Consider the following 26,893-nt stretch of genomic DNA (forward strand, 5'->3'; position numbering starts at 1 on the left):
AGCTGGTAAAGAGAGGGTCAGAATTCTCTCTCAGCTCTGTTCTAACTAGGGTGGACAACCATCCCTGCTTGCCTGGGACCGTCCCTGATTTTAGTACTGAAAATAACTACATCCCAGGGGACCCCTGAGTCCCAGGTGAAATAGGTTGCTTACCCTAGTCCTAGTATATATAGCATACTCCCTTCTAGGTTTGTGATCGCTTTTCTGTTTCAAATGATCTCAAGCGAAAGAAAGTAGGCACAGGTGGTTCTAGCTATGCTATCAAATTGCGTAAAAGAGATGCCACCTTGGCCTAGTTTAACGTTAAAGAAACGATTCTACTCAAACAAGGCCAGGAAGAAAACCCTTTTTGGCATCAGCCCTCCTAGAAGTGACAGCAAGAGTTCTCATGTGACTGGCACCTAATTCCACTGTATTGTTTAGCTTCTTCAAATGCTAACAGTATGTGGATAATCATACATTCAATTATATGTCTAATTTTTATTAAGACAGTGAGGGATGTTTATCAACCAGGAACCCCCAAATTGATAACTTTTGCCTTTCAGACATACCCACCTGGCCGTCTCAGCAAAGGTAGACCAGTGCATTATGTGGCCAGTTAATGTTATCATCCACCCAAGCTTAAGAGGGTGTTTGTTTAATTCAAAGTGCAGATATCAATTGGACATTCTGTTAATTAAACAGTAAGTGTGGCCGGCGCAGTGCTTCACGCATGTAATCCCAGCACTTTGGGAGGCCTAGGTGGGTGGATCACCTGAGGTCAGAAGTTCAAGACCAACCTGACCAATGTGGTGAAACTCTACCTCTACTAAAAAAATTAAAATTAGCCAGGTGTGGTGGCACACGCTTATAATCCCAGCTACTTGGGAGGCTGAGGCAGGAGAATTGCTTGAATCTGGGAGATGGAGGTTGGGGTGAGCCAAGATCGTGCTATTGCACTCCAGCCTGGGCAACAAGACCAAAATTCTGTCTCAAAAAAAAAACCCAAACCCCCAAAAGTGTACTTTTTTTAAGCTCTAGATTATTTTTAACATAACACAGCTGTGTGATTTAACTTGCTTTTGACTAGAAGTACAAGCATATTTTAATTTCTTTTTTATTGTTGTTGGTTTTTTTTGACAGAGTCTTGCTCTGTTGCCAGGCGCCAGGCTGGAGTGCAGTGGTATTGATCTTGGCTCACTGCAACCTCAACCTCCCGGGTTCAAGCAATTCTACTACCCCAGCCTCCCTAGTAGCTGGGACTACAGGCAAGCCCCACTGGCGCCCAGCTAATTTCTGTATTTTTTAGTAGAGAGCGGGTTTCACCATGTTGGCCAGGATGGTTTTGATCTCTTGACCTCCCAAAGTGCTGGGATTACAGGCGTGAGCCATGGCACCCGGTCATTTTCATTTCTTAAAAGTAAAAAACTCAGACAAAATTTAGGGACAAAAATATTATGTGGTTGAGAATTAGAACGTATTAGGTATTCTACCCGATGACATCCCTTTTGTATTCTGCTAGGTGAGTTCATGTTGGATTAAACCTAAACCAACCTTAACCAAGGTACTCTAGGTTTCTGTTAACTGGTGTCATTTACCTTTTCTTTGATAAAATCTTTTAAAATGTTGAAAAAACTGATTATGAAATTATTTGCTTCCATTTGGTTAGTGTGAAAAAAGTTTTAAACATTTTGTTTTAGATGATGATGTATTTTCACACATTGATTAGGTTTACATGTTAGGAAGTTGAGAAACAGATTTTCCCAGCTCCTTTGATGGCATTTGATTGAATTTGACAAAACTGAGTTTTGAAAGTTCAAGCTCTGTGATAATTGGAGAAAGTATTTTATCTGGGAGGATTATTACATAAGAGTAAACAGCCCTGGCTGTTCGCCTGCAATCCCAGCACTTTGGGAGGCCAAAGTGAATTGCTTGAGTCTAGTAAGATTTTGTGTCTACTTAAAGAAATAATAATAGCTGGGCCGTGGTGGTGCATAGCTGTGGTTCTGGCTTCTCAGGAGGCTGAGATGAGAGGATTGCTTGAGCCTGGGAGGTTGAGGTTGCAGTGAGCTAAGATCAGACCACTGCGATCCAGCCTATGCAACAGGGTAAGGCTCTGTTGCCAAAAAAGAAAAAAAAAAAAAAAAAAAAAAGTAAATCTGTTATATTTTCTTTCTCAGAGAGAAACATTTCTTCTGGTTACATTGTCAGAACCTCTTAATCACTGTTGTTAACAGACCCAAACCATCTTAATGCGACAGTCTCATATTTTGTGATTTCCGTTTGATCAGCAGCTACTTTTCTTTGTTTTTGTTTTGCCAGGTAAAGTTTTCATTTTCCATATTCCAAGACACTCATTTACAAAAATTTTGTCCTGTTTTAAATGTATTGTGTACTTACTTTGTTTATTTATTTTTGAGATGGAGACTAACTGCAACCTCCCCCTCCTGGTTCAAGTGATTCTCCTGCCATGCCTCGATGAGTAGCTGGGACTACAGGTGCACACCACCACACCTGGCTAATTTTTGTATTTTTTAGAAGAGATGGGGTTTCACCGTATTGGCCAGATGGTCACCATATTGGCCAGTTGGAGATGACCTCATGATCTGCCTGCCTTGGTCTCCCAAAGTGCTGGGATTACAGGCGTGAGCCACTGCACTGCACCTGTACTTAGTTTAACAAGGGAAAGAAAACTTCTTACTTCCTTGGTTGTTGGCTGGTTCCCTTGTTTATTCTGCTTGAGTCTTTTTCATCTTTTTATGTAGTTAACTGGAACCTTTAAAAATGGTCAATACTGTTTTTTAATGTGTATCATGTTATCTTACTTTTCATTAGGTTGAGTTTGAAGATGGATCCCAGATAGCAATGAAGAGAGAGGACATCTACACTTTAGATGAAGAGTTACCCAAGAGAGTGAAAGCTCGTTTTGTAAGTGCTGGCAGATGCCACTTGGAGACCTGCCAAGTGAATTCCTTGTCCTCAGCTCGTGTTTCCCAAGCCTGGCAGAAACATACTTGGGTTTTGGGTTAATTATGAAGCAAGCCAGTGCAACTTTTTCCTTAGTGAAACTTAATTGAATGCAAACTTCAGATTCAGCCGATATCAGGGAATGAATGCGTGTGCCTTATTTTTCTTCAAATGAAGTCAAATGATGTTTCTTTGTGTTAACATTTATGGGTGCACAAAAATAGCTACTGAATATGTGCTCTGTGCAGAGCACCAGGAGCGAAGAAAGATACCGTCAAGGCATTTGCACTCTTGTTGTAGAAGCAACATTAAAAGAAAGTATTCAGGAGTAGATCAAAGAGGACTCAGTGTAAGTGAATGTTTATCTGTTCTTCTATAGGTTTATCATGGATTGACTAACTTCTGTCTCAGAAAGTCACTGATGTTTGTGTCAAATCGTAATTCAGCTAAACTCTGACTTTTATAATAAAGGGGATAAACAAAGCCTAAGTGCTAGTTGTGGGAATACTAAAGCAGCTTTTGAAAAGGGAAATACTAGTTTCATGCTCTTGCATACCATTAAAAGATAAACACAGACAAATAATCGAAACCGAAGTTGTTGAAAAATATAATTCACAATACTTTTGGCTTTATATTATTGTGTCATAAAATATTTAGTGGACCCTAAAATGAAGTCAGATTTATTCATTTAGAGTTATATCTGTTGCATCTGTGAAATGATAAATCCTAAATAGAGAAATTTGAATGGACGAGGTTTTTCTGACTAAAGTGAATTTTTTTCTGAATACTTGACATTTTCAGTTTAGTATGCGCTTACGGTATACTTGTCTGCAGTGATAGAGTAACTATAGATTATTTTGTTATTTTGGAAAAATCAAGGGTTTTCTTAAATTAGGGATGTCCAATCTTTTGGCATCCCTGGGTCGCACTGGAAGAAGAATTGTCTTGGGCTTCACATAAAATACACTAACGATAGCTGATGAACTATTTTTTTTAAATTGCAAAAAATATCTCATAATGTTTTAAGCAAGTTTACAGATTTGTGTTGGGCCGCATTCAAAGCCATCCTGGGCAGCAGGCCAGGACTGGACAAGCTTGCCTTAAACGTGCAGTTGTATATGCAGCAGCTTTTTCCCCATCAGATGGGATCCTGACAGCAGAGTAATTGCATCAGGTGGGAACTGACTTTCCTCTCAGCTGCATCCTTCAGAGGAAGGTCCTTCAACCTGAAATTGTCAAGAAGAGTGGTGGTATCGCTACCCACTTTGTGAGAAATGGGGCTCAGAGGGGACCCACACACCTGTAAATAGAGTAACCACTAGATAATAATGACAAGCAAAGAAAAAATAAAATATTCCTGTTGTAAAGATAGAAGCCAAATCTTAGTGAAGACCTACAAACCTGAGGTGACTTGTCACTGTTCTCAGACCTTGAAATCTGTTGAGAAAAGCTTTCCTTTTTGAAATATTAGAGATAGCTTCCTCTTGTTCTGTATTCCTATCTTCCTCAGACTCCCCTCTTCCCTTCCTTACTCTCCTCTCCTCTCCTGCTCTTTTCTTTTCCTTTTTCAGCACCTAGAGATTTAGAGGGTGGGGGGTGGAGTAGGTAGCCTCTGGAAGTCTCTTAGGTCTTTCATTTTCTAATCCATGTATGACTTAGCATCCTACCAGCTGAGTCTTGTAGATTTCAAATACTATTTCTTAATCACATTAGAAGAAAGCTCATTGCTTTAATACTCTGATCACAATCTCTGTTTCACAGTAGATTTCGCTCAGATATCAGGATGCCTTCCCCTGTGGCTGTCTCTGAACACAGCTCCTGGGTTTTCTAAGGTCTTATTCACTGAACAAGCTCACCAACATTCCTTTTTTTTTTTTTTTATTCTCAGAACATTTTTAATTAAAAAAAAAAAACAACAGTGAAAATATATAAATCACATCCACACTCTCTGATGCAGCCTGCTATGCTGAGCAGCTGAGCCGAGTAGAAAATATCTTCAGGAACAAAGGCTCACAGTCACTAAGTCCTGTTGGCCATCTCTGTTGTTATTGAGTAAAAGACGTGCGCGGTCTTATTGCAGCCAGCCTGCCTCTCCTTCGGGTTGGTGCATAGCCCTCAGGCCCTTGGTTAATCTGTCTGTGATTGCTATTTTTTTTCCAGTTGACAAAACAAATCTAATTGGAAAACTCATTGATGGAAGATATTTTATGGTTACAAATGTCTTTTTTCATTCTTTAAGGAGGGAGGTTAGCAGCTCTTGTCAGGAGGCCTTGTGTTTTAATGACTTTGGCTCACCCAGACACACGCTGACCGGGGGAGAAATTGTTCAAAAGAGCCAGCAGTCCACCTCAGTGATTGTGTGGGGTTCTTTTCCACTCACTTCAGAAACAGCCCCATTACCTTTTATTGTCTCAGAGAATAACCATAGCAACGGTGCATAATTAGCTAGCGCTCCTGGTAAATCGGTTTTATTATTGTGTTTGAGAGGCTGACTTTTGCTGTTTCCGCACAGTGCCAACACTTTCATAGATGTTTTATTTTCTTCTTTGATAGCTTTAGCACTTATAAAAGTGAAAGATTACTCAGAGGAAGTATTTTGCCAAGAATGAATGAAACAAAAGTGTTTTCTCCTAATGGCACAGGGAACCCAACCAGCCCATAATGATTTCGTTTTCTTCCCGAGTGAAACTAGGTAGTTTCTGGGGGAAGCTGTGGAGGTGGCCTGTTACTCTGGGTGACCATCCCATGAACGGGCTGGAAACATACACAGCTTTGCACTTGGGTCCATTTTTTGTCTTTAGGCTTCCTTGAAGCTATTTTCTTATTTTTCTCTTATCATGGACCGTGTGTTTTCAAGTCCTAAAGCGTCTCTCACCTCTGCCTCTGCCAGCAGCCAGGGGAAGCGGTCTCAGCACAGTGAAATGTGCCGTGTGTTGATGTCATCAGAAGTCACCCACCTCAGTGGAAACAGCTGCATTTTAGGAGGCAAGATAGTAGGGAATTGGGAAGCAAAAGTAGTGCCTACTATAGATGTTAGGCTTTACCTGAGTATCACAGAAAAAGCCCACATGCGCTTTCGCAGCAAACACAGAACAGCAAACCCAAGTACTAGGCACATTGTTTGCTGTGGGGAATACATATAAATTTGGGTAAACAGCCCCTAATATCTTCACCTTTATGAGGTTCCTCTGATGGGGAGAAACTTAACCTGCCCCTTATCTCTACCACTGCCCTCATCCTACTGAGTGGATACGTCAGGGCCACAAAAGTCCCAGAGAAGGACCCTTAAGCTTGCCAAGGGCAAAAACTAGAATAGAATGACTTTCACAGAAATGAAACAGTGTGTCCAAAGAGAGAGAAGCGTGGGGCCCTGAACCAGGCAAGTATGGCCAGGACCTGCAACCGATGCTGTCTGAGCAGAGCATGGGGCAGGCTTCAGGCCAGCTTATGTAAGTTTAGCCCAGGAAGTGGGGATGTCATCTTGAGGGCAGTAGGCTGTTGGACAATTATAAGCAAGGGCATATGATCACGTAGAGCCTTATCATAAGAGGGCTTTTAGAGAGTTTTCTTCCTGTGGTACTGTGGGAAATAGGTTGGAGGTACAGCATATATTGCAGTGGTTTGGAGAGGAAGTATGAGGGCTGCCCCATAGGGTCAGTAAGGATCAAGAAGAAAGGCTGAAGCGCTTCAAGGTACACGCAGGAGGAATCCTGGACACGGTGGGGAAATGCCTACAATGACTTTAGGTCTCTGGCCAGTGTAACTGGGTGCATGGGGGTGGATGGCACCTTTTATGGAAGGTAGGAAGGACAGTGATGGAGAAGGAAGGCTCTCAGTTCAATTTTGGACAGGTTGATTTGAAGGGCCTCTGAGGCAGGGACTTTGTGATGCCTGCTGGGCAGATGCACTTACAGGCGTGAGCTGGCACAGGAGATGTGAGCCTCTGCACAGACACCGAAGCCAGGGGTGTGGGCACAAAGGCCGGGGGAACAGGATTGGAGAGGAGAAGCCCCAATGCCAAGCCTTAGGGCTTTGTAGTTGAGCAGATAGTTAAAAAGGGGAACCCCTGAGACGTCAAAAATGAGCAGCCAGAGAAGGAGAAGCAGGAGAATGGGTTTACGAAGTGATGGAGAAGAGAGGTTTAAGCAGTAGTTAGTTGGCAGAATCGTCAAGTCAGTTTAGCGATAGGAAGGTGTCACAGGAATTAGCAACCAGGACATCAGCAAGAACAGTTTCAGGGAAGGGGTGGGCAGAGGCCCAAAGCTAAGTAGGAGTAAAGGTAACTTAGAGATGACAGTCGATATTTGTCGAAAACCTTGTTGGGTAGGAACCAGAGGGGAGATGAGAAATGAGGGGAGTTAGAAATGAGAAGCCTTTTGTCCTGCTTTGGTTTGGGGAAGGTCCCTAGGAGTGGTGGGTAGGGGGGCCCTGGAGAAAGTGGGGCTAAATGGAGCCCCCCACTTCGGGTGGGAGAGGCGAGGGAAAGCCCAAAGCCATGCCTGGGGCCCTTCTAGCCTGAGCTAGTAACTGGGGCATCTGCACCCTAACCCCAGCTAATGGAGTCAGACCTTTGTCTAGTCTTCAGAAGATCAAATGCCATGCCGTTTTGCAATGTAACACCAGCTGCTTTTAGTCCACAGCCTCTGACATGCGATTTGAAGACACGTTTTATGGAGCAGACATTATCCAAGGGGAGAGAAAGAGACAAAGAGTGCTGAGCTCCAGGTTTAAGAACGAATATGTGGCCGACCCCGTGTACCGCACTTTTTTGAAGAGCTCCTTCCAGAAGAAGTGTCAGAAGAGACAGTAGTCTCTGTACATCGCTGCGGGGTGCAGAGCAGCTTGGGTTGGAAGAGAGAAGATGAAGGGACAATCTTGGGGCTGTGCCATGAGTTTTGCTGGCAGAGGTGACGGGGCATGTCTCTGACAGTGGTAAATCAGGTTTCCAGAGTTTGGTCACCAAAAATACAAAATATACATTATTGATTGGATGCCGCAATCTGAAATCATCTCTTGTCTTACTTTCACTCGTGAACAATTGTCTTCTATGATCCCAAAGAATTTTTCTAAGTGAAAGGAAATACTAGTGAATCATCCACTAGGAAAAGCCACTGCCACAGAGGAGGCAGGTCCCCATGTGCGGCCTTGCCCCTTGTTAGGAAACACGCGGGGACCTCTCTCTCCAACTCCAGCAGGTGGCGCCTCGGTACCCGGTGGGGAGGGCGATAATTTATATATTTTCCACAGTCAGGGAAGGACTCTCACTTATTTGTTTTAAATGGCAGTTTTTATAAAACATTTTTAAAACACAAATGGCATGTATGCTAATGAGATTTACCCATGTGCTATCTGTATTTCCCTTGTACAGAACTTTTACATTTTTAAATATTCCTATTACTTTTGATTGTGTCTGATGGGAACTGAGTTGTTGGCCTTTGTGAAATGAAACTTTTGGCTCTTGAGAAAGAATTCTTATGAATTGTATGCGAATTTTATATATTTAAAGAGGGAGATCTGGGGCTGTTATTTTTAAACACTTTTTTTCATAATACATATTCTGAGTAGATATTTATAAAATATATGTTTCTTTCATTATGTGTTTGTAAAATTAGAGTTTAAATAAATATGCTTTGATGCATAGTTTTGAACTAATGTAACATGATTTTTTCTTTTTTAAAGCAGCCTGAAAATGTACTAGTGTTTAAAAATAAAGATTTCCATTTTCTCCAGTCCTGTCTCTGACTTGCTTATTTGTCTGGGTTTAAACCAATAGAAAACCAAGTTTGTTGGAGAGCTGGCTATCAGGACATGCTGCGGCCCAGGTTTTTCAGACCCTCCTTCTGTCGCTGACTGTTTCCATGGTTGTGGCGCATTCATGGCGATATTTTTTGAGATAAAGTCCCTTGCCTGCCCACGTCAGTACCAGTGGGATCGTTTTTCTCAACTCCTTCTAGGCCCTGAGTGGATCTCAGACCCTTGAGTCTGGTCACCTTTTGTCCCAGGATTCCTGGCCCGCAGCTGTCCTTAGTAGGAATTAGAGTTCCTCCAGTCCCTCCTTCATTGTGTCAATGAGACCTGGAGGACAGACAGGAAAAGGGATGCCCAAGGGCAGGCAGTTCTGGCGACCGCTTCAGTTAACTAGGGCCACCTTTTTGCTGAATTACAAACAATTGCAAAATTGCAAAATCTTAGTGGCCTGCCCCAGAAAGCATTTATCTCTCTGATGGGTCTACTCATCTGGGCAGGGCTTGGCTGGACAGCTGAGCTTGGCATGGACTAGCTCACACACCTGCACCATTGGTCTCCTATCATTCTAGTGGGCCCAGTGGGCAGCCCAGGTATGTTCTTCTCATGTCAATGGCAGAGGCAGGAGAGCAAGCAATCACAGCCAGGTAAGCACATTTCAGCCCTCTAGGGTGTTGGTTAACATCCTATGGGCAAAAGCCCAGAGCCAGGGATTGGGACGGCATTTCAGAGGTTTATGGCAAAAGGTATGGGTGTATCCTGGTCCTGGGTGGAGAGTGAGGACCAAAACAGTAAGGATAGCTGCAGCTAAAACCCAGCTCCCTAGACTGCTCTCTGGCTGGGTGCTCATTTTGCAGAGTGCCTTTTGTCTGAACTCTGAGCTGGGGTAGAGCCCACCAGCCTTATTTTTACAGAGACTGAGCACTCCACATTCTCTACCAGTATAGTCGTCTATTTTATCAACTAATCAAGCTTGAATTTTCTATCTCCAGGTTTTGAATGGAACTGACCTGCTCGCCATGATATGCCAGGAAAGTAGGCCTGGGTAAGGCATTAAGGGGAATTAATCTAAATGTGATCATTTGTTCTGTACAAGTTTGCCTGTCAGCAAGATTTCTGATTGGCTGCCACAGGGAGAAAATGTGCAGAGGTCTGTGCCATCTCAAATACAGCTGTTTTTTATAGTCTCACTTAACAAATGTGCCTGTAACCAAGTACAGCTGTATATGGCCTTTGCAAAATAGTGCTGGCCACAGATGCACTCTGGTTATTAAGAAAGGCACCTTTGTTTCACTGCATTCTACATGAAGTGGTTATTAGCTCTATGACCAGACCGTTAAACCTTTTTCACTTACTCTGTGGCACCTCAATTGTAATTTCAATTCTTTTGCGTTATACTAACTGCATTTTTAGTGTATATATGTAGCATAAAATCAGCTAAAGTCCTTCTAGTATTAAAAAGAATTGCTTAGCTGTGACAATTCTAATGTGATACTAATTGCAAGCCCTTTCTCTGGAGGTTAAGGGATTAGTAAAAACGGCCTGGCGTATATCATAACATTTTAATTCCTTTTTGTGTGTTCTAAGTGAGAACAATGTGATCCTTGTCAGTTTACTTTTATTAAAGGACTTTTCTTTTTCTTTCTTTTTTTTCTTTTCTTTCTTTCTTTCTTTTTTTTTTTTTTAGTTCAACTAGAGAGAAACTGAGAAGCATCCACTGAAGTATCACATGGCTTCTCAGAATTTATTACACATTGCTGTTGGGTCACAGTATGTGAAAACATGGTGACTTAGAATACAAAAGTGTGCAGGAGTGGATGGGTCTGCCACCTCTCCCTGTACCCATCCAATCTGAAACAAGGCGGTTCATGCACATGTTACTCCAAATGCCCTGGAGGCCTTATGAATAATCATTATAGTAGTATCTGCTGCAAGATAACATTGTGCTTTATTTTTGCCTTTAAGTAAAAGGAATCTGAAATGAAACAATCTTCATTTAAGATATAAATCAGCCCCATAAACTGGAAGCTAACCAGAGATCCTAAGGCATTCTCATTACATGAAGTAATTGGTTGGTTGCAAGACTCAACTGTACTGCAAAGTCTTTCCGAGAATTCAGATGAGCAGTTATCTGAAGAGTTACACATCCTCTCACCCGACATGTTATAGGAACACATAGATAGCACTGGCCAGTGGGAAGAATGATTTCTAGTCTCTGATGATGCCTGAATGCTTCAGTAAGTTGGCCTATGACTCAGAAACCCCATGCTTCATTATCTGAAGTTGGCCGGGCAACTTTGAGGTCCCTTTGAGAACATGAAACTTCATCAAAAGCAGCCAATTAATTATGCATTGAGCATCTGTTGTGTACACGAAGCCTGTCGTCTCCTAGGCGGCATTTATCTTATTTAATGCCCCCCCCCCAATAAATCAGTTAAATAAGCACCCTCTTTTATGGAATAAAACTAAAACTCACAGAGGTTGAGTAACTTTTGAATCACTCCACCTTCTCAAGGCATGAAGAAGAAAAGATCCTCAATTTGACCCAAACGAGACATTGGAGAGGTGAGTCTGAAGCTCAAAAGAAAGGTTAACATTAGAGATATGAATGTGAAAGGAACTATCTTTATTGGTAGATGTAAATATGTACAGGAAAATTACCTCCTGGCAAAGGCAAAACTGTAGGAACAGAAAACAGATCCAGTGGTTGCCAAGGACTGGAGGTGGAGGAAAGGGTAACACCAAAGGATGTAAGGCAACATTTTGGGGGTGATGGAGATATTCTTTATCTTGATTATGATGGCAGTAACAAGACTGCCTATGTTTGTCAAAATTTATGGAACTTAACACTAAAATGAATGGACTATGTATAAATTATGCTCCAATGAATGTGACTTTTTTTTTTTTTTTTTTTCATTTTTAATCCTTATTTTCCAGGCTTATTCATTCTTCCTGTTTCAACTTTTTTTTTTTTTTTTTTTTAAGTAAGTAAAAATCTAGGGGAATGGAGGGCAGACTAGTTACAGAGAAGACATGCCACATGAGAAAAGAAATGAGCAGAGATCAGAACCCTAGAGAAGGATCCTGTGCGTGGGGGCTGAAAAGCTCAGTGAGATGGGGAACCCAGGATGCTGTGGTTTCCTGGACAGCAAGGGAAGAAAATGTTTCAAAAAGAAGCAGTGGTCAAAGCAAAAAGAAAATGTTACCAATTCCTAGTAAGGTTATGTAATTGGGAGAATGGAGTGCAGAACCCCACATGCAGTCCAGCAACACAGTGCTGGGGGGCAGGGAGGGAAGCCTTGTCCTGGGTCACCTGCTGCCACCAAGTGTGGAGGGGAATCCCAGACTTCCTGTGTGGTCTTCACTGGCACTGTGGAAGCAGGGGACATGCACGGTATTTGACAGGGTAGGAGGAGCATTGTCAACTCTTTTGTTGTGTGGGATTGTTCCTTTCCCTGTTCGTTGACTAGACATAACAGACTTTTCCTGGGGCTTTTTTCTTTTTAAATTTTGTTTGATTGTTGGTTGTTGCCATTTATAGGATATTCCAGTTCCAAATCCAAGGTATATAGGAGACAAAAAGAAAACCCAGAGAACTCAGCCTTGTTCACACCGATTCCTTAAATCCTGAAGTCCTTTGTTAGTCTGCTTTCTTCCTTCAACATTCTGTAGTTCTCTTAGGATTATTTATTGTCCTGTGCCCAGGATTTTAAATTTTACTTAGCCAGGGAAAAACGAGAAGTCCTCACTTTTTCTTTGTGAGTTGGTTGTTGTTTGAGATGGAATCTCGGTCTGTCACCCAGGCTGGAGTGCAGTGACATGATTTCAGCTCACTGCAACCTGTGCCCCCTGGGTTCAAGGGATTCTCCTGAATCAGCCTCCCGAGTAGCTGGGATTACAGGCATGCACTACCATGCCCGACTAATTTTTGTATTTTAGTAGAGACGATTTCATCATGTTGACCGGGCTGGTCTTGAACTCCTTACCTCAACTGATCTGCCCGCCTCAACCTCCCAAAGTGCTGGGATTATAGGCATGAGCTACTGTGCCCGGTCACTTTTTCTTTTTGGTAGGAGAAAGTATTTATTTCTAAGGGAAAGGATCTACTTGAAGGACAGAGATGGAGGATCTAAACAGAATGATTTCTGGAGGAATCCTGAAGGGAGGGAAAGGGATTAGGAGCAGAGACGGAGTTGCTGGTTTTACACAGGGAAGGGGAGATTTTATCCGGAAGACTGATTTCCTGATTGTAAGAACAGAGAAGGCAGACTATAGAGTTGTTCCAGGAGGGGCATCCAGCTGGGTTTGGTGTAAGGAAAAGAGTGTGAGAGAACTGAAGATGCTGGAAAGAGAATAGTTTCTTTCCACTCATTTTCTGTATCGGATAAGAAAGGTAGTTGATGTCAAGAGGGGACTGACTGGGAGAAAAGAGAGGAACCTCTAGGAAGTGGAAGGCCATAGGAGACTGGATCATGGCTCCCAAAGACGTCTGTTGCCTCATCCCAGAGCTGGGAGTGTTAAACTTACGTGGCAGAAAGAGACTTTGTAGAGGTGCCTAAGTTAAAGGCTTGAGATAAGGAGGTGGTCCTGGATCATCTGCGTGGGCTCAGTGCGAATCACAAGGTTCCTCCTAAGAGGGAAGCAGGAAGGTCAGTGGCAAAGACAGCCATGGGGTAGAAGGGATCTTTTTTGAAGATAGAGGAAAGGGCCAGAAACAAGAAATGTAGGTGATACCTAGAAGCTGGAAAGGCAAGGCGTCAGATTGTTTCCCAGAAGCCTCGGTACGGAAGCAGCCCTGCTGACATCTTGACGTGAGCTCAGTGAAACTGATTTCAGACGTCTGGCCTCCAGAACTGTAAGAGAATACATGCATGTTGTTTTAAGCCACTAAATTTAATCATTACAGCACCAGTAGAAAATGAAGACAACTGTTCAGCAGATATAGCAGGAGGGAGGCTGAAATGTCTTTCCGCAGGAGGCAGGGTCTGAGGGAGGGGCACTGGTTTCAGGTTTCTACATTTGAGATTCCAGGGGTGATAGGTCTCAGTGCGGTCATAGGACTGCAGTAGAGCTGAAAGTCATTTCACAGTTAACTTTCAACTATTTAGTTTTTTTTTAAAATTGATAATCCAGATGCCGTAAAATTCATCCTTTTAAAATGTAAAATCAGGTCGTTTTTAGTATGTTCACAAGGTTGTACAGCCACCATCGCTATCTAATTCCACAATTAGCTTCTTAGTTATCACTGAACAGTATTCATTCTGTCTCCATATGTTAAAGCATTTTATTTTATTTTTTGTATTTCAGGCAAGCTCTTACTCTGTTGCCCAGGCTGGGGTGCAGTGGGGTGATCCTGGCTTACTGCAGTGTCTGCCTCCCAGGCTCAAGCGATCCTCCCACCTCAGCCTCCTAAGTAGGCATATGCCACCACACCCAGCTAATTTTTGTATTTTTTGTAGAGATGGTTTTGCCATGTTGCCCAGGCTGGTCACAAACTCCTGGGCCTACCTTGGCCTCCCAAAGTGTTAGGATTACAGGTGTGAGCCACTATGCCAGGCCTATTACAGCATTAAAAAAAAAAACAAAAAAAAAACAAGATTAAAAAAAAATTTCAATGTGTTTCTGTCACAGCTCCTAAAGACTAAGAGGCATTAGGTGAATATTTTCATAAGAGTATATATTCTTGTGTATGCAGATTTCTTTTGAATATATTATTTGGTATACTCACCCATTTGCAAAGGCTCACCCATTTACAGTTGGCCAAATACGGACTTGCCTTCTGTTAATTGGGCCAGGTGTGTGATTGATTGTGCTAGTGGGGGTGGTGGGTCTTTTCGGTGGAAGACAGGCTACAAAGAGGACAGGTACACACTGGCCACAGAGCTGCCCGGGAAAGTTAAGTGTGGGGGAATCTGATCCTTAGCTCCAGCAGCCCCAGAACACTGGACACAACCCTTTTTCAGCAGCTCTTTGGAGAAAGGCAAATCCCTTGGCCCCACACTCAGAAATGGGCCTTTCATACTCTACCTGTAGGAGTCCAGGGGTTCCAGTAAGGTTAACACCTCTCAGTTCACTGCATTTGTGTTTCTTCCAGTGTGCAAGCGGACTCCAGAAGGTGGAGTCAGATGGATCGTCATTCATCATATTTCAGATCGAAACCCTTTTTATTCGCCTCCCAGGTGGGTCTTCCTTTGCTTCCAAAAAAATTTTCATAACTCATTTAGGAGCAAAATGACCTTATCTGAACTGTTATGAAAGTGTTTACGTTTTTTATTCATTCATTTATTCTATTTATACTATTTATTAGTATAAATATTCGCACACGTCACTACAGAATATTCACATGAGATGTTAGGCAATATATGGTATTTGGTAGGCCTTTCTAGAAACCGAACAATTCTGAATTCACAGAAACAAACCTAGCTCCAAGTGTTTTGGATAAGGGATTGTGGACCTGCATTCTTATATTATATGCTCTATTCATGCCATGCTCCACAGGCCTGATTTTTCTCCATATCTCCTGCACATATCAGACCCTCACTAAGCTTGGTTAAATACCAGACACTTGCCTGATTGAATGCCACTTGGCCAGACTTATGCTGTCACTGGTGTGATGGTTGATTTTAGGTGTCAACTTGACTGGATTAAGGGATAGCCAGGTAGCTAGCGAAGCATTATTTCTAGCTGTGTCTGTGCGAGTGTTCCGGAAGATACTGGCATTTGAATCAGTGTGCTGAGTGAAGAGGACGTCCTCTGATATGGTTTGGCTGTGTCCCTACCCAAATCTCATCTTGAATTTTAGCTCCTATAATTTCCATGTGTTGTGGAGGGACCTGGTGGGAGGTAATTGAATCATGCGGCAGGTCTTCTCCCGTGCTGTACTCCTGACAGTGAATAAGTCTTAGGAGATCTGATGGTTTTATGAAGGGCAGTTCCCCTGTGCACACTCTCTTGGCCTGCCACCATGTTAAGACATGCCTTTGCTCCTTCTTTGCCTTCTGCTCTGATTGTGAGGCCTCCTTAGCCATGTAGAAGTGTGAGTCCATTAAACCTCTTTCCTTTATAAATTACTGAGTCTCGGGTATGTGCTTATTAGCAGCATGGGAACAAACTAATACACTCCCTCATGCAATGTGAATGGGCACCATCCAGTTGGCTGAGGGCTCAGATAGAATGAAAAGGCAAAGGAAAGACGAATTTGCTCTCTTTTCTGGAGTTGGGACACCCAGCTTCTCCTGCACCTGGACATGAGAACTGCAGGTTCTCTGGCCTTCAGACACCAGGACATGGACCCGTGGCCCCTCAGTTCTCAGGCCTCAAACTTGGACTGAGCCACATTTCTGGTTTCCCCGGTTCTCTGGCTTGCAAGCAGCATATCATGGGACTTAGTCTCCCTGATTGCACAACCAATTCCCCTAATAAATCCCCTCTCATTCATATATGTGTGTGTGTGTGTGTGTGTGTGTGTGTGTGTGTCTGTCTGTCTGTCTGTCTGTCTGTCTGTCTTTAATCATCTATATCTATCTATACCACCTATATCTATCTATATATACCTTATTGGTTCTGTTTTTATGTAGAACTGTGACTAATACACCGGGCTCGGGGCTGATGGCCTTTGCTTTGACTTTGGCCACTACATTAACATCTCTGGACTAGAGAGTGGCAGTACTGCTGACAGGCACAGGCACTCTGCCAGGTGAGGTTAGCTGTGAACACAGCAAGGCCCTGCGAAGGGGCATGGCAGTCTCCTGCCATCCTGATGGCTGCCCATAGAAGGGGCCAGGTATGCCAGAGGCTGACAAGGCTGCCTGCCAAGGCAGACTCACACCAGTCAGACTCTTTCTTGCTTCCTTGACTCTAGAGAGCAAATAGGTTCTTTCCTGAGGCTATAAAAATATAGGCATATGGGCCACCTAAGTAGAGAGAAACAGTTCTTGTTTGCCCCAAAACAAAGAGATTTAGACTCTAGGGGTGGGATTGTCTGAGACCTGAAAGGCTGGAAATTGAAATGTCTGCTCAACTCATAGAGTGCCCTGCGTCAAGGCTTTGAGGCCGCCCCCTGTGGACTTCCAGTGTGTGACTTTACTGTGATATGATTATGCAGCTATTCATTTCATATTTTTCCCCCCAAATCAAAGCCATAATAAGAAAAAAGGCCTCATAATAATTTCTGTGTATTTTGGTAACAAAGGAAATGACTGTCGATGATGATAATTTAGAAAAAAACTGCTGTTCAAAAACTGGCACCCTTTGTTGCTGTTCATAAACGAAGCCTGGTATCGTGGGCTCATTAGCAGCTGAACTTTATTTTGTCAAAGGGAATGGAGTCAAGAGAGATTATGTTTCATCTTTAATATGGCTGTTCAACAACAATGCCATTATCCTGAGTTTCAGATGAATTTAATTGAAGCTTAATGAGCAAAATTAGTTGTTTTATGCAATTAGAATTTCATTTAAATGGGTTAGGAAATGAATAGGATTGTGAATGTGGTTGACTTGATTTTCCTCAAGACTGACTCTCTAGGCTCTTTTTCCCCCTAGGTTTTCTTTCCCCACTGAATGAACGGCTAATATTTTCCTAAGTTAGGAAGATTTTTGACTTCTACAGTTTTTCTACTGGTCTATAGAAAATGCTTGGGATCTCTAAGAAGGTGGGACGCAGACAGAACTGGCCAGTGGGAACCAGTTACAGAGAACGAAGGTAGAAATGGCCTTCTTGTGCAGTGTGTTCAGCCTCCTGCACACCTGATCTCCCTTTCCTTCCTGAAATGAGAAGGTGGATATTGAATTGCATCTAACAAGAGGTAAGGAGAGATGCGTTTCAGAGTCAGACAGATCTGGGTACAAATCTTCCCTTTATTACTTAATAACTTGGCAACTTGGAGTGTATATCTTGACTTCGAACCTCAGTGTTTCTATCGGTACTATGAGAATAATATTTATTTCTGAAGAGTGGTGGTGAACATTCAGTGAGGGAATGTATATAAAGTATTTGGTATAGCGCCCAGTTCAAATGTTGCTACTGTCATTACTGCTATTCTTATTTATCATCATCATCATCATCACCATCATCATAATTAATCTTGCAACTTCTTGGGACCTTGCCATGCTGAAGACCATACAACTCATTAAGTTAGGCTGGAATTTCTGGTCAAAAATAAGCTTTCCCAAGTTATTGCCCTGAATACTCAACTGGAGGAGAAAGATGAGAGGAGGCCAATTTGCTTAGGGTGCTGGGAGGGCTGGCGCTCTTCTTGGGGAGAGTAGCAGGAGCTGGTAAATCTTGATATGGGGGAAGGCACGGTTGTGTGAAATTCATGCAGTGAGTACATAAAATCTCATCAGTTCCCTTGTCTGTGATGTGAGGGAAAGCCAATTCCTATGGACCTTTCCACCTCTGAAGGCCTTACGATTCTGACCCTGGCTGACTCTCCTGCCTAATGGACCACATTCCAAAGAGCCAGCCTTTGCTAAATACTCTTTCTGACTTGCATGGAATTGCCAAAGCTTCCTGCTGAGTGTTCCCTACCAGCATCAAGTTGACTCAGTGCAATGGAATGTGGCTTTCTGAGACACAGCAGAGGTGAGAATGAGGATCAATGTGATTTGGCTCAGTTTTAATAAACACAGCCTCCTCCATGTAGCATAGCATCAACCGAGGTGAGACAAGGGAAAATCAAAGAATTATTCATGTGCACCTACATCACATCAACCTGAAGGTTTGAATGGGTTCTCAGGGGAAAAAAAACCAAAGCATTATTTTTGTTTTAACTACAAGATGGTGTCGCCTCCTGTCAAATGCTTCTGAATTGTTTCTGAGAGTTCCCGTGGGGCATCTCAGATGTGCTCATAAAATCCTCCGTTTCCACACGATGACTGCCATTTTGCTCTGTTTCTTCCACGATGTTACTTCAGAAACGTCAGCTTTCTCGGCTGTCAGTATCCTCCAGGTTGAGGGAGAGGGCCTTTCTTCTCAGCCCTGCTGATAATGATGAAGCTACCTGACATTACGCACAGAAACCAATGTAACAAGGTCACAAGGCCACTGTTTAATGTACAAGATGCAGCGATGTGCTGCTACACCCCCTGCTGGTTGAAGTGGAAAATTGCACGTCTAGGACTTCCGCCACTGTTCCAGTTGAGTTGGTTGGTGTTAACTGAGGCTGATCCCCAAGAGCATTATACTGGGCCAGTCCTGCACGTCTCTGAAGCAGAAGTGATTGTCATCACACCGTTGTGCCTCACTCCATGGTTGCGCTTGTCCCAAAGCAGTGCAATTTCATGCTTTTAACCTTTCTAGGAGATTTTTTGTGCATGCTGACTTTTTGGGTTTGGCTTTGTGCAGTCCTTACTATATAAGGGATTAGGGCACCAGAGGGCTGAATGTCAGAGGCCCTTAAGAATATGAAGAGCACAAATTCCACAGATTATTTCAGTACTGCTGGTTTTCTTGTAGGGAGGAGAGGATAAAAAACTCAGCTGCATTCCTTGGCCTTTGGGGGCTGTAGGAAGAATCTGGTCCTTGTGACATTGCTGACAACAGGCAGGTCTTTGTGTGACTTGCTTCTCCTACTGGGCCCTCACCCACAGTTCACTGGCATTTAAGTTGAACACTCTGCCGCCACATGGCCTCCCTGTCAGCTTTCATGCTGTTTTTTTTCTTCTTCTGCTCCCAGTGTGACTCAACTGACTCTCTCTTTAAATATCCAAACCAAAAATGATCAGTTTAAGGAGGGCATAGAGTTTTGTCTCTTTTGCTTATTGATCTATCCCAAATACATCAAAGAGTGTCTTTCCCATTTAATAATTAATTAATTAGTTGTTACTCCTTGGGGAAAGTTACTTAGGCTCTCTACACCTCTAGTTTTCTTTACCTTAGAAAGAGAAAATAATAGTAGTTAACTTATAGAGTTATTATGGGAATTAAATGAATTAATATTTATAAAGCACATAGATTATTGTCTGGCACAGAATGCATGCAATAGAAGCATTTATTAAATAAGATTTTTTAAATGTCTAAACATAGTTGGTGCTCAATAAATATTTGTTAAATAAATTTCTTTAAGCATCAGATTGGCTTGCTTAGTTGGCCTCCCCTAATTGAGACCACTTTTTTTTTCTACAGGGTATTTACTCTGTTGCCCAGGCTGGAGTATAGTGGTATGGTCATGGGTCACTGCAGACTAGAGATTCACCTGCCTCAGCCTCCTAAGTAGCTGGGACTATAGGTACATGCCACCATGCTCAGCTAATTTTGCCTTTTTATTTTTAGTAGAGATGAGGTCTTACTATATTTCCCTGGCTGGTCTTGAACTCTTGAGTTCTGGCTATTCTTGCTTTGGCCTCCCAAAGTGCTGGGATTACAGGTGTGAGCCACCACTGGCTGTTTGAGACTTCTTGTTCTAGGCTACCTCACATTCTCCTTTAGCCTCTATTGACTACCCTTGGATTACATTTCTACTCCAGGCCATTTTCTGGGGCTTGGGATCTTGTGTTAAGAGCAAGATAGCTTAAAAGAGGACTCTGGAAGTGGTAGGTGCCCTGGTTGTATTAGTCTGTTTTCACATTGCTGATAAAGGCATACCTGAGACTGGGCAATTTCCAAAAGAAAGAGGTTTAATGGACTTACAGTTCCACATGGCTGGGGAAGCCTCACAATCATGGTGGAAAGCAAGGAGGAGCAAGTCACATCTTACATGGATGACAGCAGGCAAAGAGAGAGAGCTTGTGCAGGGAAACTCCCCCTTACAAAACCATCCAGATCTAGTGAGACTTACTCACTATCACAAGAACAACATGGGAAAGACTCACCCCCATGATTCAATTACCTCCCACCAGGACCCTCCCACAACACATGGGAATTCAGGATGAGATTTGGGTGGGTACACAGCCAGACCATATCACTGGGGCACACCTTGGGTTTCAAGGGTAAGAACCTTACAAAATATGCAAAATCATCCCTCTCCTCCAATGGCTGAATTACTGTGTATAAGTTCAGGCACTGGCCCCTGCCTTAGGGCAATTATTTCCTGAGGGTTTTCTGTATCCCTTGCTGAGTTACTATGGTGGTTGCTCCTATTGGTGCCCCGAATAGGCTCAGTCTTCTCGTACTCTCATTGGTAAATAAAATACCGAGACTCTTGTTGTATAGCCCTCTTCTTTTTCTCTCTGTCATTCTTTGATCTTTTTCAGCTCAAGGACCTTCAGGTTCTAGAAAATTGGCTTCCTCCACTGTGTACCATGAGGCCTTCATATGCAGTTACTGGCATTTAGGTGCCAAGGTGTTCCATCTCTGACCTAAAGATATTTGGATTTTACATTTCCCAGCTAGGAGACCACCTGAAAGCCTGGGATAACACATCTGTGGCCACCAATCAAAGACTGAGCAGAGTGCTTTCTTATTCTTTCCTTCTGGCTCCTTAGAGAACTAAGTTCCATAAGAGGTCCTAAGTTATTAGGGAGGAAAGTATTTCAATTTAGTTTTTTCAGGAAGTTGAGTCCCTGAAGTCTCACAAGCTAAAATGAAGCAACCAAGGGAGCTTGCAAGGGAGTCTCCATTGTGTGAGTGGGCAGGGCCAGGTAATGAGGACAGAAGTGCTCTGATGAGGTCCTTGGGAAACAGCGGGAGAGATGAAGCTGTTAGCTTAGGCTGTGGCATGCTGGGGTGGTTGCTGTCTGAAAGGGTATATGGTTAAATTCTGGGAGCTGCCATTCTCTTACCCATGCCTCGAAGCCTGCAGGACCCTCCAGACCACTTTCAGGCCATTTAGGGCAGCAGTTTTCAATCAAGCCACATTCTAATATCATGTAGAAAGCTATTTAAAAATAGATATTCTTGGCTGGGCATAGTGGCTCATGCCTGTAATCCCAGCACTTTAGGATGTTGAGGCCGGCAGATCACCTGAGGTCGGGAGTTTGAGACCAGTCTGACCAACATTGTGAAACCCTGTCTCTACTAAAAATAAAAAGATTTTCTTGGCTGGACGTGGTATCTCATGCCTGTAATCCCAGCTATTCGGGAGGCTGAGGCAGGAGAACTGCTTGAACTCGGGAGGTGGAGGTTGCAGTGAGCCAAGATTATGCCATTGTACTCCAGCCTGGGCAACAAGAGTGAAACTCTGTCTCAAAACACACACACACACATATATGTATTCTTTGTCTGCACTTCAGACCTTATAAATCAGAATCTCTTAGAGTTGGAGTTGAGATTCTTTAATCTTCCACAGATGGTCCAATGCTGTTATGAGCCAGTGTGGGCACTCTGCGGAAAATGAATGCAATGCCACTTTGATTACCATTCCGAGTGGTTTATTAAAACATAAGTATTGCCATTGCAGAAAGCATGGGCCAAAGGAAAAGCACCAACCTTGCTACTTCACTCCTGTTCATCGCCTGAATATTGTTTCTAATGTACAGACCAGCCAGACTGGAATCTCCTTGACAACTGCTAACATTACTTGAACTCATACTGTGGGTACAGGCATTGTGCTGGGTGCCTTATGTTTCTTATTCCCCAATCAATTAAGTAAGTAATGTTTTATTATAATTTTATGCCAAGTGAGCAGGACATCAAGGGCATGTGGGAGAGCTCCCTGAGCTTGGGAAGGAAGGGCAGAGCAGGCAGGTTGGGAGACAGGAGTCACTGCTACCCCAGCTGCTGAGCCCCAGCCTGTCTGCAGGGAAGTAGCCCCCTCTACCTGAGCCAGGCTGATCTTCCTAGCATCCTACTCTGGAAATGTGTGGGCAGCAGTTAGGAAGCCAAGAGGAATCTTTTGAGCACCTGCTCTGCACTGATCCCTGGGATCAGCAAGGCTATAAAAGAAGGATTCATTTATGGAAGAACCAAGGGGTAATGAACAGAAGCATGGGGCTTGGGGGCTGAACTCAGTTCCAACACTGCCAGCTATGTAGCTTTGATCAAAACATCCACTTTTTACCAGCCTTCACTTGGCATAAAATTATAATAAAACAGTACTTACTTAATTGTAAGTACTGGGGAGAGGGCGCAGAAAGGTAGATTGGTGGCTGCCTGCCTCCTGGTGCATCTGTGGGTAGTGCCTCTATCCCTGCTCTTGGCTTTCAGACATCCAGAGCATGAGCCAGGCCTTGTTAGTGCACTTCGCCTCCCTCCCCCTCACCCCAGGGTCTCTAGCTTGTAGATTTGCTAGTGTACTTTGACTCTTGAGAAGAGATACTCTTGGGCACTGTGACCTCTGCAGCCCCCAAGTTAGTGCCTGCCAAAGTGCTGGCATGGTCACAGGTGTCTGTCAGTTGAGACAATAGCCATGAGATGTTCTGCTCTCAGTCCCTGGGTCAAGGCTGGGGCAGGAGGAACTGATGTGGACTCCTCATGCTAATTCCTACTCAGCCACAGGAAGCTTGGCCACAGGACCAGCCTTACCAGTCAGAGAACAGGCAATTAGGCAGGTTTCTGTCCACCGCCTATCACGGTATGTAAAATACCTTTACTAGACACCTGTACTTTTTGCCTTTGGAGTGTCCTATTAAAATTCAGATGCTCCTGGCAAGACTATATTATAAGTGCCTATTTCCTGATTTTTCTGCTAGGAATATTTGAGTGAGGTAATTATGAAAAACCTATAGTAATATCTTTAAGCAGATGAGATAGAGAAGAGTTGGAGCTTCCAGGTAACTAACAACAACAGGAATGGAAGAAAGACATGTATTAGGGAATTTTGAGGCACTAGGGACAGCCCTACATAACCATGTCAGTAAGGACAGTTTCTAGAATTTAAATAAAACAAAGTAAACTCATCCAAAAAAGTTATTAAGCCAGGAATATGTAGGAAATCCATCTACCCACCCACCCATCCATCCATCCATCCATCCATCCATCCATGCATCCATGCATCCATGCATCAATCCATCCATCCATTTATCCGTCCTTCAAACCTATAACCTTTGTGCCAGGTACTGGGCCAGCTCCTGGAGGAGTTACTTAGATAATTTAGACATAATCCCTGCCTTCAAGTAGCTTCTAGTCTGATGAAGTTAGAGGAGAAAATATGTGATATATGTGAAAATGACCTCCAAACAAGATAGTGAGTGTTAAGGCTCATGAGACAGGGACAGATAAAGTGCTGTAGGAGTTTTGAGGTGAGTAAGCCCAGTGACACTGTGTGACGCTTCCTGGAGGAGGTGGCATATGAGCCAGACCTGGAAGAGTGGGTAGAACAGAATTTAGAGCTAAAGAAGGGCATTGGACATAGAAAGGGCAGAAGGAAAGGAAAAGAGCGGGAGATTGCAGGGTACACTGCGACTGGGACTAGGAAGTGGCCTGAGTGGCTTCACAGAGCATGTGAAGGAGACACTGGAGATAAAGCTGGACTCTGAGAAACCCTGAGGCCTTGGCTCAGGGTGGTCTCTGTTCCCAGGAGGGAATTGCTTTGCTCTGTTTGGGAAGCCTGGGAAGGCTGTGACGTGACGGTGAGCACGGCTTTGTGAAACATGGAGGGCAATGGAAAGGGGGAAGAAAGAATGCTTTAGAGTTAAATAGATCTGAGTGGGATTCTCAGCTTGGTTTTTATTTTATTTTATTTTTTGCTGGGAAATTTAGAGCATGCTATTTGGGTTTTTGTGCTTTCAGTTTTTCTATGTCTAAAAATGTTTCTTAAAATATTTAATATAATTAGATGTAGTACATTCTCAAACTCTAGGGCTAGAGACCATGGCCCCATGGCACTTTACAGATTTTTTGTTAGCTCTTGTGAGTTGCAAAGCCGGAAGAAGCCCTGTCTATTTCAACTCTCCTGTGCCCTACCCAGCACAGAGTGGGCACATCCCTCTGGCTGTTGGAGGCTGAGGTTGGAACAAGTGGATGATTAGCAGGGGATCAAGTAATTCTTCCCAGCTGTGTTCTGTGTCTTGAATGTAGAGCAGGGTTCTAACCTTAGAGCGGGGATTCAGCTTGGGCAGGGGCAGCCCCACGTTGACTAGCTCAGGATGACTTCTACAGGAAGCACACAGTCAGGGCACCAGAGTCTATGAGTTTGGCTTTTTATTCTCTGTATCAGTGAACAACTAAAAACAACCGAAATGTCCAATAAGAGGAGACTGATTAAATAAATTATGGAAGAAGCATGCTCTGAAATACTGTGAGATCATGTGGTATTGATCTAATTTTATTTATAAAGTAATATTATCAGAAGATAGCCAATTGAAAAGCAGATATTAAGGTAATATATATAGTATAAGCCTATTACACATATTTATATGTTCCCTATTATTATAATTAATCAGTGACCATTATTCTAGCAAAGACATATCGCTCTATTTGTATAGAAGATTCTACTCATTCTACCTCCTTTTAGGGCTTGGACCCATCATAATCATGTCCCCCTTCTCCTCTGGATGGTTACCACCACCTTAAAAACTTGTCATAATATGACTCATTCAAAAAGCTGAAATGAAATATAAAACTTCCCTTGACTCCCATCTCCTGCAAGTTACTGTGTCACCTTTGCTTCCCTTCACAGCAAAACTTTTGGAAACAGGTATTTATTTTTGCCTCTATTTCCTTTCTGCACATTTTCTCCTAAATTTACTTCGATTGTGTTTTTCTTCCTGCTGTTCCATCCAAACTACTCTTGTGAAGTCATCAATGCCAAACTTGGCTCAGCATCGCCCACTAGATGGTCAGCTTCCTCCCCTCATACTTGCAGCTGGTCATTCCCTCCTGCTTATAACACTTCCTTTGTGTGGTTTCTGGGACATCAAACCCTCCGGCTTTTCCTCTTGCTTCTTTGGCTATCCTTTCTTAGGTGATTTTGCCAGATTCTCCTCATTTCTCTTACTTTTGAATGTAGCTTTGCTTCAGGACTCAGTCCTCAGACTTCTTCTCTTTTTCATACTCTCTGCAGGAGACCTCATCTGGCCCATGATTGGAAACACCTACACAGTGCAAATTCTGAAACGCCATCTCCGGTCTCAACACATCCCTGCTTGGCTGCTCAACAGGCATCTCACACTTAGTTCCCCAAATGGAATTTTTATTTTTTCCCAGACATGCCCCTTCTGTGCTCCATGTCTCATAACATCCCCCTGTCCACGTAGGTCACCCCGACTTCCCTGTTTCTCTCACATCCTACAGCGATGCCTCGGCAATTTTGCTGATTCTACCTGAGATCTGCTCTGTTAGCAATACCCTAAAACGACTATTTCTTAGCACTCCACAGCTACCAGCCTACTCTAAGCTACCAGTATCACTCTCTGATTCTACCTGGCCTCTCTACCTCCTCACTGTGTTCTCTACACAGCAGCCAGACTCATCCTGAAGACATTCATCTCTGCTTACAATTCACCAGTGGCTTCCAACACACAGAATGAATTCTAAAGTGTTTACCGTGTCCACAAGGCCCCATGACCTGGCCCCCACTTCCTCTCCCATCTTGTCTTTGTCTCCCACCCTCTTCCTCTCACTCACTGCCCTCCACGCACAGCAGCCCCTTTGCTGTTCCCCAATCATGCCCGGAACACCCTTGCCTTAGGATTTTTGCATTTGCTTTTCCCCCACTTGAAAGTCTCTTCTCTCAGATTCCTCGGAGTTTGCTCTCTCACTTTTATTTTATTTTTTCTTTTTGAGACGGAGTCTCTGTCACCCAGGCTGGAGTGCAATGGCGCGATCTCAGCCCACTGCAACTTCCACCTCCTGGTTGCAAGCCATTCTCCTGCCTCAGCCTTCTGAGTAGCTGGGATTATAGGCATGTGCCACCACACCCGGCTAATTTTTGTATTTTTAGTAGAGACGGGGTTTCACCATGTTGGTCAGGCTTGTCTTGAACTCCTGACCTCATGATTCTGCCCACCTCGGCCTCCCAAAGTGCTGGGATTAGACATGAGCCACTGTACCTGGCCCTGCTCTCTCACTTTCTTAAGATAACTCTCGAATATTCCCTATTCAGAGAGGCATTTTCTTATCTTCAATTCATAAAATAAGATTTCTCCTTATTCTGCTTTATGTCTCACATCATTACCCATTATGTGTGGTATAGGTTGTGCACTGCCCAATTCTTGGGGATGCCATTCACTTTAACTGCAGTGTGATTGGCTCCCACTGGAGTTCTTCAGTGCACAACCTGGGTAGCCAGACCTGATAACACACATTATAATGGAAATTTATTTGGCTATTTTCTTGCTTTCTTTTTCTTTTCTTTTCTTTTTTTTTTCTTTATGAGACAGAGTC

General features: G+C 43.3%; 1 protein-coding gene across 5 annotated transcripts in view; it reads left to right on the forward strand.

The window, feature by feature from the left end:
• KDM4C (lysine demethylase 4C) overlaps window positions 1–8,675 on the forward strand; it is a 398,790-nt gene extending 390,115 nt beyond the window's left edge. For all 5 annotated transcript variants that reach the window (XM_010338768.2, XM_003928169.4, XM_010338767.1 and 2 more), the window contains 2 exons: window positions 2,815–2,907; window positions 7,580–8,675. In XM_010338768.2, coding sequence (XP_010337070.1) covers window positions 2,815–2,907; window positions 7,580–7,756 — 270 coding nt within the window. In that variant the 3' untranslated portion in view covers window positions 7,757–8,675. The remainder of the gene's footprint in view (window positions 1–2,814; window positions 2,908–7,579) is intronic.
• Window positions 8,676–26,893: the final 18,218 nt, after the last annotated feature.

The sequence above is a fragment of the Saimiri boliviensis genome, chromosome 2 (genome assembly GCF_048565385.1).
Source record: "Saimiri boliviensis isolate mSaiBol1 chromosome 2, mSaiBol1.pri, whole genome shotgun sequence".
Taxonomy (NCBI): Eukaryota; Metazoa; Chordata; class Mammalia; order Primates; family Cebidae; genus Saimiri; species Saimiri boliviensis.